This window comes from Stegodyphus dumicola, chromosome 3 (genome assembly GCF_044657685.1).
Source record: "Stegodyphus dumicola isolate Sdum_Otavi_A_Nest chromosome 3, ASM4465768v1".
NCBI lineage: Eukaryota > Metazoa > Arthropoda > Arachnida > Araneae > Eresidae > Stegodyphus > Stegodyphus dumicola.
The window spans coordinates 120,333,429-120,350,104 of NC_140770.1; the positions used below are offsets into that span (position 1 = coordinate 120,333,429).

The following is a 16,676-nucleotide window of genomic DNA, read 5'->3' on the forward strand; positions in this document are numbered from 1 at the left end:
GTATCACTGTATGCTTATGGATTTATCATTTTGTTTACTTTTTTACCTATGCACACTTATGGTGATGTTTTGTTTTGCCATTGGGAAAAATTTGGCAACAAACATAAATGTGCCAGTTTGGTGTTGCCGACAGTTTTGAAAATTGGCGATATATTATAAAATCGGCAACTTTAAAAATTGCGCCAAAGTGGTACCATATACTAGATTTTACCTTGGAAAGAACTATATTAATATCATTAATTAAAAAAGTTTTCAACTAAACAAAAAAAATTTTTTTTTTCGGTAACTACTCATTAATGGTGAAAAAGCCAAAATTTATCCTCCTAAAGAGCAAATAGTAGTCAACTTCAGCACCATAATACAAACTAATCACTTTTGCAACCATATGATGTCTAAGTTCTGATTGTACCTATTAGCTGTAATTTTTAGTTAAAAATTTTTTTTTATGAGTGGTGCTATTAGTTTCTTACTACTCACCTTTCACTTTATATTGCCTGTTGTTAAGTTTTTGTGATTCTTAGGCCTTTCTTATGATCTTCTAATGGAGTCTGTTGGTGATAAAACATTGCCTTACATATACAGTAGTGGCCAAAATTGTGGACACTTTTGGAAATTTCTATGTTTTTAAACTTTGTATGCTTATAGAAAATGTTGCGTTTCGCAAAATGCAAACTTGTATATATCATTTTAAAGAGAATTTATTACTGAATTCAATACAAAACACAAAATTCAATTATTTGCAATACAAAAAAAAAAAAAAAAAAAAAAAAAAAAAAGTTATGTGTACTTTAATATAAATAAAAAATACAGTTATGAAGTGGTTTGTAATGTCTAGCTTACCTGGCCAATCACTGTTCTTGTTCTGAGAATCATTCAAATGTCAGTAACTGCCAGTAGAAGCTGACATCTTGTTTACTTGAAACAATTCATTATTTTGCTTTGTTCTGTAGAAGGAGGACCTGTTTTTTATGCACTGCAGTTACAAGTAGGAATTTTTGTAAAAATTTTTAATATTTAGTCAAGAAGCAATGACATCAAATAAAAGAGTAGATTGGGCGCCTAGAAAAAAATGCAATATTATTGTGCTACGAGAAAGTGGTCATTCCTGTGCTGAAATTGCAAGACGGGTGGTTCAATGACTACATCTGGAGTCCGAAAATTTTGTTTACGATATCAGGAGACAAATTCAATAAAAATCAAAGAAGGAAAAGGCCAAAAAAGGTGCACCACATGTATTGATGACAGAAGAATAAAAAGACTATGTCTCCAAGATAGAAAAATGTCATCAGCGGCCATAAGAAGTGATCTGAATGATGCTGGTGTTTCTATCAGTTCAAAAACAATCAGGAGAAGATTAACAGATGTTGCACTGAGAGGTAGAATTCCATGAAAAAAGCCTTATCTTAATTTGCAGCAACGAAAAAAAAAAAAAAAAAAAGACTACAGTGAGTAAAGGAACACATTAATTAGACAGATGATCAGTGGTCACAAGTTATATTGAGTGATGAAACAAAGAAATCGTTTTTCGGCCATGATGGGCGAAAATATGTAAGACGTAGAATAGGAGAAGAGCAACATCCTGACTGCATTCAAGCAACTGTGAAGAACCCAGTTAGTGTTATGATTTGGTCATGCATGTCAGCAGATGGTATTGGTCGACTTCATGTTATTGATGGGACACTGAATGCCAGAAAATACATTGACACTATTCTGGAACCAAAACTTCTACCTTCCATCAGAGATCTCTTTTCCAACAATGCTTCGTTTATTTTTCAGCAGGATTCTGCTCCTTGCCACACGGCCAAAATATCGAAAGAGTGGTTTCGTACAAAGAGCATTGAATTGTTGTCATGGCCACGAAACAGTCCTGACCTCAATCCTATCGAAAATTTGTGGCTCTGTTTGAAAATGAATGAGGTGCCCATCAAATAAAATTGAACTAATTGAGGTTATAATTGTTTCCTGGCATCATGTAATAACGAAAGAAGAGCTTAAAACTCTTGTCAGCTCAATGAAACGTCGATGTGAAGCTGTAATAAAAAATAAAGGGTACCCTACTAAGTACTGATAACTCACTGCAATCATCACTATCTAATGTATATCGATAACTATTATCGTTTAACTATTTTTGTATTGCAAATAATTGAATTTTGTGTTTTGTATTGAATTCAGTAATAAATTCTCTTTAAAATGATATATACAAGTTTGCATTTTGTGAAACGTAACGTTTTCTATAAGCATACAAAGTTCAAAAGCATAAAAATTTCCAAAAGTGTCCACAATTTTGGCCACCACTGTATGCATACCTTTTTACTGAAACATATAAATCTAAATTTTAAGACTTAGCAAATTTGCTACTTATGTATTAGTGCAACTTGGTACTGAGTTGATGCAATTTGACAGTTTTTTACAGACATAAAGGGGGTTTGGTTAATTTTCAGATTGCTACAATAGATATGGTTATCTAAAGAACTGTTATGCGCATGGTTGCTAGAGTTTGGCGACTTCTACTAAGGTGGTTGCGATAATATGCAAGTACCGTAAATTTTAATTTAAATTGAACCAAATAAATAGAAATTACCATATGTATTTGGAAATAAATAAGTAATAATTTACTTTTTGCTTTAAGACACATTGATTTTCTTTCAAGAGCAAAGGGATTTATTCTTTGTAATAAATAGGATGCATCTTCTGTATAAATGTCTTTTGTGTGGGCAGTAATTTACTTTGTATTTCAAAAGAAAACACAAATTCATGGTCCTATTGTTGCTTTTTTTTATGAAGCATAAGTTTACCATATCTGAAATATCCACAATTTTCCTTTCGAGGATTTTCCCATGTATAATATGAATATGAGTTAAAAGGTCTTTCATGAGGGCATCCATTTCCTTAGATAGCCCTCAAGTGTTTTGCCATATTGAAATAATTTAATTTTTTTTTAGATTAAAAATTAGTTTTTTTTTTTTTTTTTTTTTTTGCTTCCAACATAGCTGATACACAGCAGTATATGGATTTTATTGAAAGATAGGAAGAGCATAAGTAATAGTTTTCTGTATGGTGTTGTATTTCACATGTTTATTCATTCATTCTTCTCAAAGTTTTGTTGGTGCTGCCATTTGTACTACAATTTTATCTGTTATTTGTCAGGCTTAATTAAATATTACAGGATGCTAGAAAAGGATCTGGAAAAAATGTACTGGATGGTAATGGAGACTGAAGCAAGCAGATTTTGTAATGTGTTGTGTTTGTCAAAATGATGCTTTGGTACAGAGTGCTGTTGGATGGACGATAAAAGTATTCAGTTGCCAGTAATTGTCATTCCTCGTGTAGATTTTGAGCAATATGCAAGGAAAACAAAGCTTGCCAACATGCATTTTATCCATGGGGTTGTAACTAAAATAGAGCAGCAGTTAAGAAGAGGTACAGTGAAGTATTCCCACTAACAACTTTGAACAGCTGATAGTTTTTATTTGCAGCCATACGAATGAAACACATATCAGTGAGCTCTGAATTCCACATAAGAAATGACATTTCATGTCAGCAGAATGCTTTTATTCTCCACTTAGCAGCGTTCTATAGTATCTCATTTAGACACACTCATTCCGTTACAAAATCTTTTTATTTTGGTTCTTTCCACCTGCCTTTACATATTTGCCACATACTTTCTGAGTACCCCATATATCTGTTGTACTCATAGCCTGCTGACAATTACTAGTCACTGTTTGTAAAAGAGTTAAGAGTATAGCTTTTAATATTACAATTTATCAGTGCTATAGATATATTTAAATGCAGTTAATATATGTTTTTGAATTCAGATTTGCAGTTTTTAACTATCCAAAATATTATATATGTTTCAGTATTATTAGTGTGTATAATTGCATATGTGTGTTTGGTATAGCTTGTTAATATTTAAATAAAAAATTGAAATAATTATTATTTATACTCATAATTAAATATTCAGAAAGCATGTAGAAAATAAGGTATTAGAACTGTATAGTTTTTATTTTGTCTTTATGATTTAAGATTTAATTTGAATAGTTAGTATTTTTTCATTATGTGCCTGTCACACATTTTGGCAGGTTTTTTTTTAATTTTAAATAATTTATGGTACAAGAATATTTTGTAGATAGCTATTTAGGAACTACTCTTAGATACGCCCTCGCTTGGTGACAAATTTCTCGCCAAATGTTTTTGGCGATTAATATGGCACTGTGAGAAACTTCACTGTGCCATATTACTATTTAAATTTTTTGTCTACATTTCAAACTTTAAGCCTAAAATGTCTGCAAAAACATGCTGATGCAAAAACCACGTTTTGAACCCACAATTTAAGCTAAAAATCCGAAACAAAAACAAAAAATTTAGATAGCAAAAACGTAAAGTTTCTAGCCAAAAATATTTGACAAGAATCCATGTACTCAGCACTCTGTTTTAACTTAAAAAAAAATAAATAAATAAAATACAGAATTGCACAATCTATGCAGTGAAGGTATCTATGAACAATGCACACCTCACTTAAATAAATTAACATAGCAATAAATTTCAAAATACCGTGTACACAGCATTCTGTTTAAAACTGAAACATCTGCAAATTGTACAATCTGTGCAGTGCAGGAATCTACGAACTATGCACACCTTGCTTAAATAAATTAATAGCAATAAATATCAAACAAGACCTTGTACACAGTGTTATGTTTAAATTAAAAGGAAAAAAAAAAAAAAAAAAAATCTACAAATTACACAATTTAGGCATTGCACACTGATCAACAAAATAAACTAAAATAAATTACAAACAATTCAAAAAACAACAATAACGATAGAAATTCATACTAAAAAAACAATTAACAGAACATTCTACAAAATTAGAACAACAATAGAATAAAATGCACTTACCATGAATAAATTTTTCTTCGAACAGCAGAAATATTAATTTCAAACATCACCAAAACAATTTCACCACAAATTGGTTGAAAGGATATTCTCCCGTTTAGGAACAGTGATGGAAAAACATATAAATCACTAAATAAAACTCAAAATCACATTTGCAGTTATAATAGGCAACATAGCTTTAACATGTCGTTTATGTGATCTCTATCATATTTATATGACAGCCAGACACACTATCCACAAAATTGATACTATGATTCACTAATAAATGCTCAAAACCTTTTTCTCCTAAATCCTTGTAGAATTTCCATCCACCCGAAAAAATAGTTGTACCAGGCACACGACTAAAATTTTGCCAACACGTCTTTCATTGCATCATAAACCATTTCTAACCACCCACCACACAAACCAACCAGCAACTAAAACCACTACAGTAAAATCGAAGTTTCCACAAAAGGGCTGCCATTGAAACCAACATTGCCCTAAAACCATCGCAGAACACACAATCGCACCAAAAACCAGTGCAGACCACATATCGCCACATTTGGCGACATGAGGGCATGTGTAAGAGTAGTACCGCTATTTATTATCACAAAGAATTTATTAAACATGAGCTAAAATGAATGGATATACTAGACAGGAGACATAAATTTACAAATATTCGCTAGTATGGCATAAAATATTTTGGCCTTCAAGTGTAGGCGACGCAACATGAATTCTTTTAAGTAGGAGTCAAAGAGTTGATGGGCAATGCCTTTTTGGCATATATTCCGCCAATTAGTGCTGCCCCTGAAATGTGTGATAGATTAGGTATGAGAACCTATGACTGGGTCAATAAAATTAAATGATTCACTGTGAAGTAATCGTGCCCTACAACTTTCAGCTCAAAATGATTTGTAACAATCAACAAATTGCATCTGTTAAAGTCTTAGCTGAGTGATCAGAAATAGTGACTAAGAAGCACTTTTCCGTTTCTCGATACAAACCTCCAAAAACCCACTGTAGAGAAAATATGCGACTTATGTTATGTTTCCTTTTTTGTGAACAATTTTTCATTGTTTTCAACCATTTCATCAGTACCCCTGATCTTTTGGGCAAATATTTGACTTTCATGGGATGCTTATTTGAACACAGTCTTTCTTTATGGATAAGACCTTTTATTTTAAAAGAGTTATAATTGCCCCTTGTTTGTTGCTTGGTAAATCCCAAAGTTTAAAATCCATTACAGTAAAATACAAAATTTGAACACACAAACCAACAAATTTGAAAGCAATGAATTGCACAGAAGAAGCAAACCAGGAAATGGTTTGATTTCCAGGTGTAGATGAATAGTTAAATAAATTTTAATTAATTAAATTTCAAATAATAAGCATAGTATTCTTTTCTGTTATGTACCTGCCATGCTTTGGTTGATGATCTATTGGCCGTAATCTTCCAAACTACGCATGTGTCATCTATAAACTGTTATTATAACTAGAACATGCTTACAACTAAAAAACCTTAAAAAATGCTTGATGGGGGCATAACGGAAAAGTTTTGAGTTTATTATGCTTTTTAATCGTATCTTAAGTAAATGCTATAGTTAGAAAGTTAATACATTATAGTTTACATTAATGGAAGGATCTAGAAGGTAGTTCACAATATTCCTAAACATGAATTGTGCATTATAAATAGAATGAATAGATCACTGAAACATGATTGCGTATATACAGTAGTTTGTTGTATTTCAGAGAATTATACACCATGTCCATAAGTCTTTCTATATACTTCTGTATCTGTCTTATAAGGTATTTCTCCTGCTTTCCTAGCATGCCTTCGTGGTGTAGTGGTTCTGCATGCTGGGCCGGTATTCCAGAGGTCCGTGGTTCGATTCCCGGCAAAGGCGGTTGCTAATTTTTCATCTCTCCGGCTTTTCCAATTAACTAATGTCTCTACAGCTGCGCCCGAACTAAAAGAGTTGTGGATGAGGATTCTCCACACCCAGGATTTGGTGATTGGGTCCCCTAAAAACCCCAGTCGTCCTTTAAAAAGGGGAATATATAAAGTATTTCTCCCGCTTTCCTAGCATGCCTTTATGGTGCAGTGGTTCTGCACGCTGGGCCGCTATTCCAGAGGTCCATGGTTCGATTCCCGACGAAGGCGGTTGCTAATTTTTCATCTCTCCGGCTTTACCAATTAACCTAATATCTCTACAATCTATAGCCAATGATTGTAGATGTACATAAAATACTAATTATGGATATAGTGTTAAGAAGCAGATCTGTTTCTTAGTAATAATACGTTTAAAATTTGTTAATATTTAGAAATATATTTATATGGTACATTTCTGTTATCGGGAATGGATTTAGAAATGTATGTATGTGTGTATGCACACATATGTGCATGTATATACATATGAAAATACGTGCATTCACACATACATACAGTTCTAAATCCGGTCCCCTGATACCGAAAAGTACTATTTATATTTAATGTATTGTATGAAATGCTATAGAGATCCAATGCTTTGATCTAGATCAAAGCATTGGGTGGATATTTAGTATATTCATCAGGGTACATTCATCGTTTAGGACATTCATACGTGGTGCAAATACATTTTTTATATATGTACACTCATGTCCATAAATTAAGGATAATGCAAAATCAGGCAAAGGAAGAGTTAGAAGCAAAACGAATTTGACTTATTTGTAAAGCTTATTCATTAAACAAAAGGTAAAGAGCCAAAAAAGATGCTATATGTTTGATAATATTAAAAAAATTAGCGATTTTTTCTCCCTAGAGCAAATTACAAAAAAAAAAAAAAAAAAAAAAAAAAAAAAAAAAAAAATTACAAAATACCAATATTACATGGTTGGTATGATTGTTAATACATTGCATGTCTCCCAGACGATGCAATACAGTCCGTACAACGCCTAGGCATGCGGAGTATCAAATTATCGATCTGATCTTGGGGAATATACACCACTCAAAAAGCAATGCTCTCCGAAGTTCCAGTAGACATGTAGGAGGAGGTTGACGGTCTGTAATTCGTCGGCCAAGCATGTCCCACATGTGCTCTACTGGATTCAAGTCCGGTGAGAATGCTGGCCAGTCCATACGGGTGATATCCTCCGATTGAAGGCATTCGCTTACGATGTTTGCACGGTGAAGATGGACGTTGTCATCCATAAACACAAATTGTGCACCCATGGCGCCCCGAAACAAATGTACATGTTGTTCCAGAATGACATCCCGATAGATTTGGCTTGGCATGGTTCCAATTTGAACATGCATTCGCTTACGATGTTTGCATGGTGAAGACGGATGTTGTCATCCATAAACACAAATTGTGCGCCCATGGCGCCCCAAAACAAACATACATGTTGTTCCAGAATGACGTCCCGATAGATTTGGCTTGTCATGGTTCCAATTTGAATATGCAGGCCAGTTCTGGAACCCAGAATAATTCCACCCCAAACGAGTACTCCTACACCACTGTAACGGTGTCGTTCAATGATGTTTTCTTGGTGGTAACGGGTACCTGGAGCTCTCCAAGGGAAAGTCCGGCGAGAATCAGACTGCAAGCTAAACCTGGACTTGTCGGAAAACATCACACAAGCCCACTGTTGCGGTGTCCACAATGCATGCTCTCTACTCCAGGCTAACCACAGGCGACAGTGAGTTGTAGTAAGTGTAACGCATCTGACAGGTCTATGAGTATATAAACCAATCTGCCTTAAGCGTCTGTACACGGTCTGCCTTGAAATCCTCGTACCAGTGGCAGAAGAGAGCTGACGAGACAGGTCTGAGGCTGTGCTTCGCCTGTTTCTTTTGGCAGTAACTGCCAAATACCGGTCCTCATTCGGTGTTGTAACTCTGGGGTGACCTGTGCTGTAACGTCTACTCACATTACCATCATCTTGGAATCGTTGCCAAAGCCTGGAGATGACACTCTGGGCAATTCCAAGTTCGTCTGATACTTCCAGTTGGGTACGCCCACATTCCAGACGGCCGATAATTCTACCACGTAAAAAATCATCCAAATGCGTTCTTTGTGTCATAACTATTCGGTTATTGCACTGAAATGCTTATAAAGCACCTGCAAACAATTTTACTTCTTTGCCCGTATTCCTTATATATCACTCTCTTACACTGTCGTCATTGTGACGTACCATCGGTGTCATCTAGTTACTTCCTGAAATTTGCATATGATTCTTGAAGATGTGTGTAGTCATTTTACAGGTGATATATTTATTTTAGAGTTCGATTTCCGTGTGACTCCGAATTATCCTTAATTTATGGACATGAGTGTAATTTAGTTCAACCAATTTATTTGAATTAATTTAGTTGTTAATTTCCCACTTTTTTTCAGATCGTTTCGGCTGGGTAATTTACATATTAGTATTGGAGATTTTGTGTTAGTAAGAAATGATGCTTCAATTGATCCTGAAGATTTTTCTAATTCCTTTGTGGCTCAGGTCAAAGAATTATTTGATACAGGTACTTTCTGCAAATATTTTATTCAGTTTTTTAATTTAGTACTTTCTGATTATCTGCGCTTCTACTAAAAGGCTGCAAAAAAGTACTGATGAGGGAACACATCATATTGCCGAAAAGTATTTATGTGGCAAACCAGGATGTCACCAAAAAGGTCGTTATATTTTGGTTGGTGCGGTTTGAAATTCAGTTTCATATTGTTTGGATGCTTTGCTCTGCAGCAAAACTAGGGTTTTTTCTTTTGCTATTTACTTCTGTTTTGAGAATATTAATTATTTTCAAGGACTTTCAGTTATAAGGTATTTTTCCCACCTTCTTAGCATGTCTTCATGGTGTAGTGGTCAGCACACTCGGCGCGTATTCGAGAGGTCCATAGTTCGAGTCCTGGCAAAAGCATTGCACATTTTTCATGGCTTCTGCTTTGAAATAACCTAATGTTTCACTTCACAGTTTTTTCCTGAATTGCATTTTCTGTTGATCTGTAGAACAGTATCTGGAGATACTAATTTAATCAGAGAGATCAGATGGAGTACATCAGAGAACTGTAAGTTTCTGAATTTACCCCTAGTGCTTCTAAATTGTGAACTTCTGTTTAGCAGGTACCTAATAAATCTCTTTCAGTAGAAAAACATTCATTGATTTCCTAACAGGTTTAGATTCAGCAACTTATTTGAATGAGAATTAACGACTTAAGTTCTCTGCCAAATTTGTCCTAAAATTGTTTTCTATTGCTGTTTAGTAATTTTTGTTTGAGAGTGTAATTCACTTTATTGCATTTCTGGCTGCTCCAGTTAAATATAAGTTTATTAAATTTATCTATATTAGATAAATCTCCATTTCGGTTGTTGTTGTCGAGTTCATATTACATGGAGCAATTGTTGTCAGAGCCTACTCTGAAGAGAGGTTGGACTTTTATTTTTCACACCCAATTTTGAGGGAGAGCATCCCGGGAGTATCCGGGGGTTTCCCACCCCTCTCCACATCCACCAATCCATACGAGAGGACTTTCGGCTTGCTGCATATTTAGAGTGCCTCAATGCCGTTCCGACACTATACATTTACAAGCATCCGTGTCTGCTCCGGGATTCGAACCTGAACCCTTCGGTACTGTAGTAGGCTCCATTTTAGTGTGTTGGAGATTTAAACTGGTTCCAGAATCTTTGCCAACAGTTTTTCTAATTTTAAAAACTTGTAGGTTGTTGCATTCTTTGTGTATCTCTTTTTCATTTACCAGTATCAGCTTTCAATTTACATATGAAGTTAATCAGTTTTTCTTGATACTACATTTAATGATTTTGGTTTTGATTTCCTTAATATCTCTAATTTGATTCTGAAATTTAGAGTCTCAACTTTGAATTGTTTAAATTTCAAATTTGTTTGTTCTAGCACTTCTTTCAACTCTTCTTCTTCTATATAACTTTCTAAGATTTTTATTTCAATTTTAGATATTAATCTTGTTGTAAGAGACCTCAGTACCTTTGCTCTCAAACCTCTTTGCTGTAAGACCTCTTTGCCTTTGCTAATTCCATTTTGAAATCAAGATCTACTTTCAAATTGTTATCTTTTTTTTTAGCTAACTTTTTCTTTCATATTGTGACTATCTCACTTATATGACAGTATCATCAGAACAAGCCCATGAAATTCATCAGGGCGAGGAGAGCAAAATTGTGCCTATCATTAGCAAAAGCACTATACAGGTGGCAGTACAACTTTGCTCAATTCCACCCCCAGTTTTGATGGTGAGCACCTCAGGAGTGCGGGCCCAAAAGGTTTCCACCCCTCTTTCCCTCGAGAAGTTCCCAACATCCGAGAGGACTTTCGGATTGACATATATTTAGAATGCTCCCATGCCACAAAGACACTATGCATTTAAAAACATCCATGCTTTCTCTGGGATTCGAGCCCAACCCCTTCAGTACCGCAGTAGGCTCCTCTAACCACTGCACCGTCTGGGTGGCAGAAGTACAGTAAAGAAGATGAGTTAGAAGCATAGAAAATTTATTTCTTATCAGTAAAGAATTGTATTAAGGTATTAGAGCTTATCTTGTCACAGATATTTAGGAAAATTGAAAACTTGACACTTGTCAAATGCCTGCGTATAATTTTTGAAGCTTGTTTCGCAGCTATCTTTTTCATTAAGACTATTTGAAAAATATCCAAGAAATTTATGTTTCTTTTTTATTATCAGTTTTGTCTTTTATCTCTACATTTAATAAAAGAAGGAGTCTGTCTGTGTGTCTTTCGTTCGCATTCCACGTAAGCTAATAGACCCACGGCTACGAAATTTGGTACATAAGTGCATCTAGACAAGAGCCAGTGCAGCTCGAAGCAATTTTTTCGAAATTCGAATTTGAATTTTTTTTATTTTATGTTTTGTGACGAAATTGCGTCATTTTGAGACATAATGGGCTAATTTAACGTTTGTTGTTCCCTTCAGGCATTTTCCATTACTTTAAAAGCCAGACGAAGGCTGGCAGCATAGCTGCTAGTATATAATAAAGGAGGCAGTATTTCAGGAGTAATTAAATCGATATTGAATGCCAGAAATGCATGGTAGTTCACAAGTCTTCTCGTATCTGTGCCATATAATAAACTGACTATATTCTCAGTTTGCAGAAGCAAAGCCCCTCTAAGTCATTACCAATGAACTTTTTAGAGATTTTCTCAATACCTGGGTTGCCACATGAATACATTTTTTTTTTTTTTTTTGGATATTATGCGTTGCCTGTTTTAGCTGTATAGTGAATTGCCTTGTGAATACATTTCAGGGAGTGTGAGTAATTAGAAAAAATTGAAAGTACTATCATCTATATCAGTGGTTCTCAACCTTTTGACCAACGCTTATCACCTAAACAAAAATTGAAAACCATTAGTACCACCACTTCAATTAACAATGATTATTTTTCAATTTTTAAATAGAAGTATTAAAAAAAATTGAAAGCCATCAGATTTTATATTAGCCCAAAGGGGTGGTTTTTTAACATTTTGTGTGTTACCTTTATTTACTAAATATTATGTTTTCGCACTTAAACCATTATTTACTAAATATTATGTTTTCGCACTTAAACCATAAAATTAAATTCAACAGCAATATCACAAAATATTTAAAAGAGCATATGTTTAAAATTTTATTTTTGATAAACAGTCTCAAGTACTTGAGATTAAAATGTTTTTTTCCCTTACATTGTTGCCATTGCTTGCTTTGAAGTAATTGAATTTGCTTATGAAAAATTCGTTAAAGGTTTGCAAAATTTTAAGTAGATAATAAATCAAAATCAAAATTCGGCTTTTAAGTGGCCATGTTTGGTTGGAAGACTATGTTATTCAAAATTTGATGGCTCTAGGTACCATTGTTTATTCACAATGCGAGAAACATTCATGCAGATTCTTCATTATTTAGTTTCTTTAAATATAATACATGGAGATAATATTTGGTGGCAACAGAAAAGTAAATCGATGTAAAATGCCATTTTGAAATTGATAGCCCTGCTGGGCTAATGCCCCTTGGGCTAAAAGTATTTTGCAATTTATGCAACCTATTGCCTATTTTAATTAAATATGCACACATAAAATATTAGATTGAGATGGTTAATCATCAAAATTTTAATACTTTAATTCTAAAATTTAGTGTGAAATTTGGGCCTGTTTAAGAAAAATCAATTTCTTTACGTCTGGTCTTATTTCACTTAGTTTTAAGCGTAAATTAGAACCCACATTTTATTTTGTTCTGTATTTATTTTTTCAATATGACATGGAAGAAAATCCTTGTTCACACATGTAGGTTGTGCAAAACGACAATAAAAATTTAATAGCTGTATTTGAACTGCCTCTAAATTATTTTTTTAACTTAAGCCAAAAGTTAACAAGTTTGTTACTTCTGAAATCTTCAGTTAGAATTCGATCCTTGGAAATTTCTATCAATTTTTTTTTTTCTTCACGAGATAAAATTTCAGGTATATTTGAACAAAATGGATTTCTAATCCAAATTTCGTTTTCATAATCCTCAGGAAAATACATATTGAAATTATTCATGAATGAAAAACAATGATTTTTAATGTCGGACGCTAATTCTTCTATTTTCAAATTATTTTTGGTTAAAAAACTTTCTAAAAGTTACGAAAAGCTTAAAATATTATTATTCAATTCTTTGTTCGAGTTTTTTTATCACTGCCTTTATTGTGTCTGTAACTGTAACAAATTAACATTTTGCTCTTGTAATCCTAAATTTAATACATTTAATTTTCCCAAAATATCAGCTATATATGCTAAACGCTCTAACCATAATTCACTAAATAATCATTTTTGCAATTCAAAATTTGAATCACAGAGGAAAATTTTAAGTTTTTGATGAAGTTCAAAAAGACCATTTAAAACTTTGTGTCCGTATTACTTTGAAATGTAACAAAAGCGTTTCATGTTCACTGCCTGTCTCTTGGCATAAAACATAAATATTCTTGAATTTAAAGCTCGGCTTTTAATAAAAGTAACAATTTTCGCAGCTTGATTTAAAATTATTTTCAGGCTCTCAGGGATTGTTTTGCCTACTAAAGTTTTATGATGTATGGAGCAGTGAGCAAATTCAATTAAATTTGTGACTTTCTATAATTGAGCAATCACTGCAGAATGTTTTCCTGTTAAAGCCCGAGCCCTGTTACTGCATACAGCAATGCACATATTCCAAGGAATATCATTCTTAGACTGAAAATTTCACTTGCAAAGCTCTATCATGAAGAGATTCACAAAATAAATATTCTTCAGTAATTCGTTTATCTTCTTCGAAACGTTTGTAAACTAATAATTGAACAAAGTTCGTTATATCAGTACTTTCATCCCATTTGGATGAAAGTACTAATATTGCAATATGAAATATACTTACTGTGTTTTATTTTTTGAATAAGTGTCTCTTTTATGGAATCTGCCATTTCATGAATTCGTCGACTTGCTGTATCATTTGATAACAGATTATTATTAAATTCATTAACCGCTTTTTCGTTGAATAATGTTCAAACGCTATCTTTAGCTGGTAATATAAGGTTTTCTCCAATAGTGTGAGCCTGCCCAGTCTTAGCAATTCTTAGGCTTACCAGGCAACTAGTTTCCAAAGCTTTTTCAATTGAAGTAACAAAACCTTTCATTACTTGTCTATTGTTTTTGAACTCCGTTAATTTCCACTTAAAATATTCTTCAGATTTATCCTTTAAATTGTCATGCTTAGATTCAAGATGTCTTTTAAGGAGCAATGGTTTCATGCAAACAACATATTGAGATTGAAGGTCCGTTTCATCTCCACTCCAGATAAATCCATGATAAATAATTTTCATTGTATTTTCTAGAAATAATTTTTCTTTTCTTTTCAGTATTCTTATTGCTAGTAGATTTTCCTGGATCCATCACCTGTAAATCGTCACTTTTTCGCTTAGCCAATCCTAGCCATTTTTCCATTATCCTATTAGATACAGCATTCATTTCTGTCACTTCTTTCCAAAACATCATTTGTAGGAAATTTGTTTCTTGTCTGCAGTTAAAGGAATATTTGTGAAGCGTACAACATGAAAAAACCACGAAAACTGGCATGCAGATAGATCGTTCTCCTCTTGCTAAGCGGTTATTGACCTTCAACAAAGCTCAGATCGCATATAACCCCTTCCCTTATGATCTAATGTCCAAATGTGCAGGCCAAAAGCGACACCATAGTCGGTCGCGCACAGGGACATAAACAACTTTGCTCAGTGTTCGAAACTGTACAAATCGCAAACTTCCTACGATTTGTATATACACGTGCGCGGTACAATTAACTTTGCAAGATGTTTGATAAATAATTACGGTTGGTTGATTATTAAACAAACAAACAAAAAAAAAAAAAAAAAAGATTTATTGTTGCAAATTATATAATCCATTAATAATAACATTTTTGTTTTAATACAAAACTTTAGTAATCTTTGACAGTATGATATCTCTCAAGACATGTTGGTACATGTAATGCAATTTTACACTTTTTGCGTTGTCTCTCTGCGTTGTTTATGCTTTGTGCAAACTACACATCTTCGTTTTGGGTGTTGGTTCGATGGCGTTGGATCCATATGTTTGGGAAAATGACTCCACTGTTGAGCCTGCAATCTTAGTGGTAAATCTCTATTTGACAACTGTCCTTTACGGCTGTAGTTCCGTAATGGTGTATTTTCCAATAATAATTCGGCTATTTGAACCTTATATTCTGCATATCCCTGTCTTTTTTCAATATTTATCTTGTTATGCAAAATGAAAGAGTTAAATAACGCCATGTCAAACAGGTAAAAGAAAATTTTCCGATACCCCTTCATAAACTTTCTCATAAGAGGGAAGCACGCTAGCATTTGATATTGTCGATCAACTCCTATCATGCCTTTGTTGTATTTGACGATACACTTTGGTTTCCAAGTAGGATTGTGTTGCTTTTTGATTTGCTCAGTCATTGCTACTGTTGTATGTTTTGTAGATAGAATAAAAACGTCTCGTTTGTCCTTCCATTTTATTGCCAGTAATCCATTGCAGCGTCTCATTTCATATTCTCCTGTTTTTAATTTTGTTTTCAAGAAATCTTTTGGCATATTTTTTCTGTTTGCGCTCTCTGTTCCAATGATATTAGTTTTACTGTTGAGTAGAGTTACAAAAAGATTTGGTGAAGAATACCAATTATCCAAAAATAATGTGTGTCCTTTGTGTAAAATTGGCTTTGATAGTTCTTTGACTACAGTTTCAGATGCATTTTCTGTAGTATGTACTTTGTCACGGCCAGTGTATATTTTGAAATTTTGTCATGGCCAGTGTATATTTTGAAATTATAGCAGTAACCTGTACTGGACTCGCATAATTTATAAACTTTTATACCAAATCTCGCTCTTTTTGACAGATTGTAATGTTTATAGGATAAATGTCCTTTAAATTTTACTAATGATTCGTCAATTGCAATGTCCTCTTGCATAGTATATATTTCTTGGAATTGTTGGTTAAAATAATTTATTACGGTTTTTATTTTACTTAATTTATCACTTTTATTGGCCACCTCATTATTTGCAAAATTCAAAAATGTACTTATTTGTAAAAATCTTTTGTACAGCATCGTTTCTCTAAATATTAGAGTTGCAATAATGGCCCTCTTAGACCAATACATTTGAATTTCGGGTTTCTTCACTTCAGCCGCAATTATACATAGGGCAGTATGTATTTCTGGTTCATCACAGTCAGTAGGAAACCAAGCTTCATCAAATTTTCTTCTTTTATTTTCATTATTTATCACTTGTTCTGCATATAGATTTGTCTCCGTCACAAGATTT

General features: G+C 33.5%; 1 protein-coding gene across 3 annotated transcripts in view; it reads left to right on the forward strand.

Moving 5' to 3' along the window:
* Orc1 (origin recognition complex subunit 1) overlaps nucleotides 1–16,676 on the forward strand; it is a 156,213-nt gene that overhangs the window by 3,985 nt on the left and 135,552 nt on the right. For 2 of the 3 annotated variants that reach the window (XR_015040249.1, XM_085813248.1), the window contains exon 2: nucleotides 9,239–9,366. The exons of the other annotated variant lie outside the window; for it this stretch is intronic. Coding sequence is in view for 1 of the 2 variants with exons in the window: in XM_085813248.1 (XP_085669374.1) it covers nucleotides 9,239–9,366 (128 nt within the window). In the remaining variant the exon portion in view is untranslated. The remainder of the gene's footprint in view (nucleotides 1–9,238; nucleotides 9,367–16,676) is intronic. 3 annotated transcript variants of the gene reach the window in all.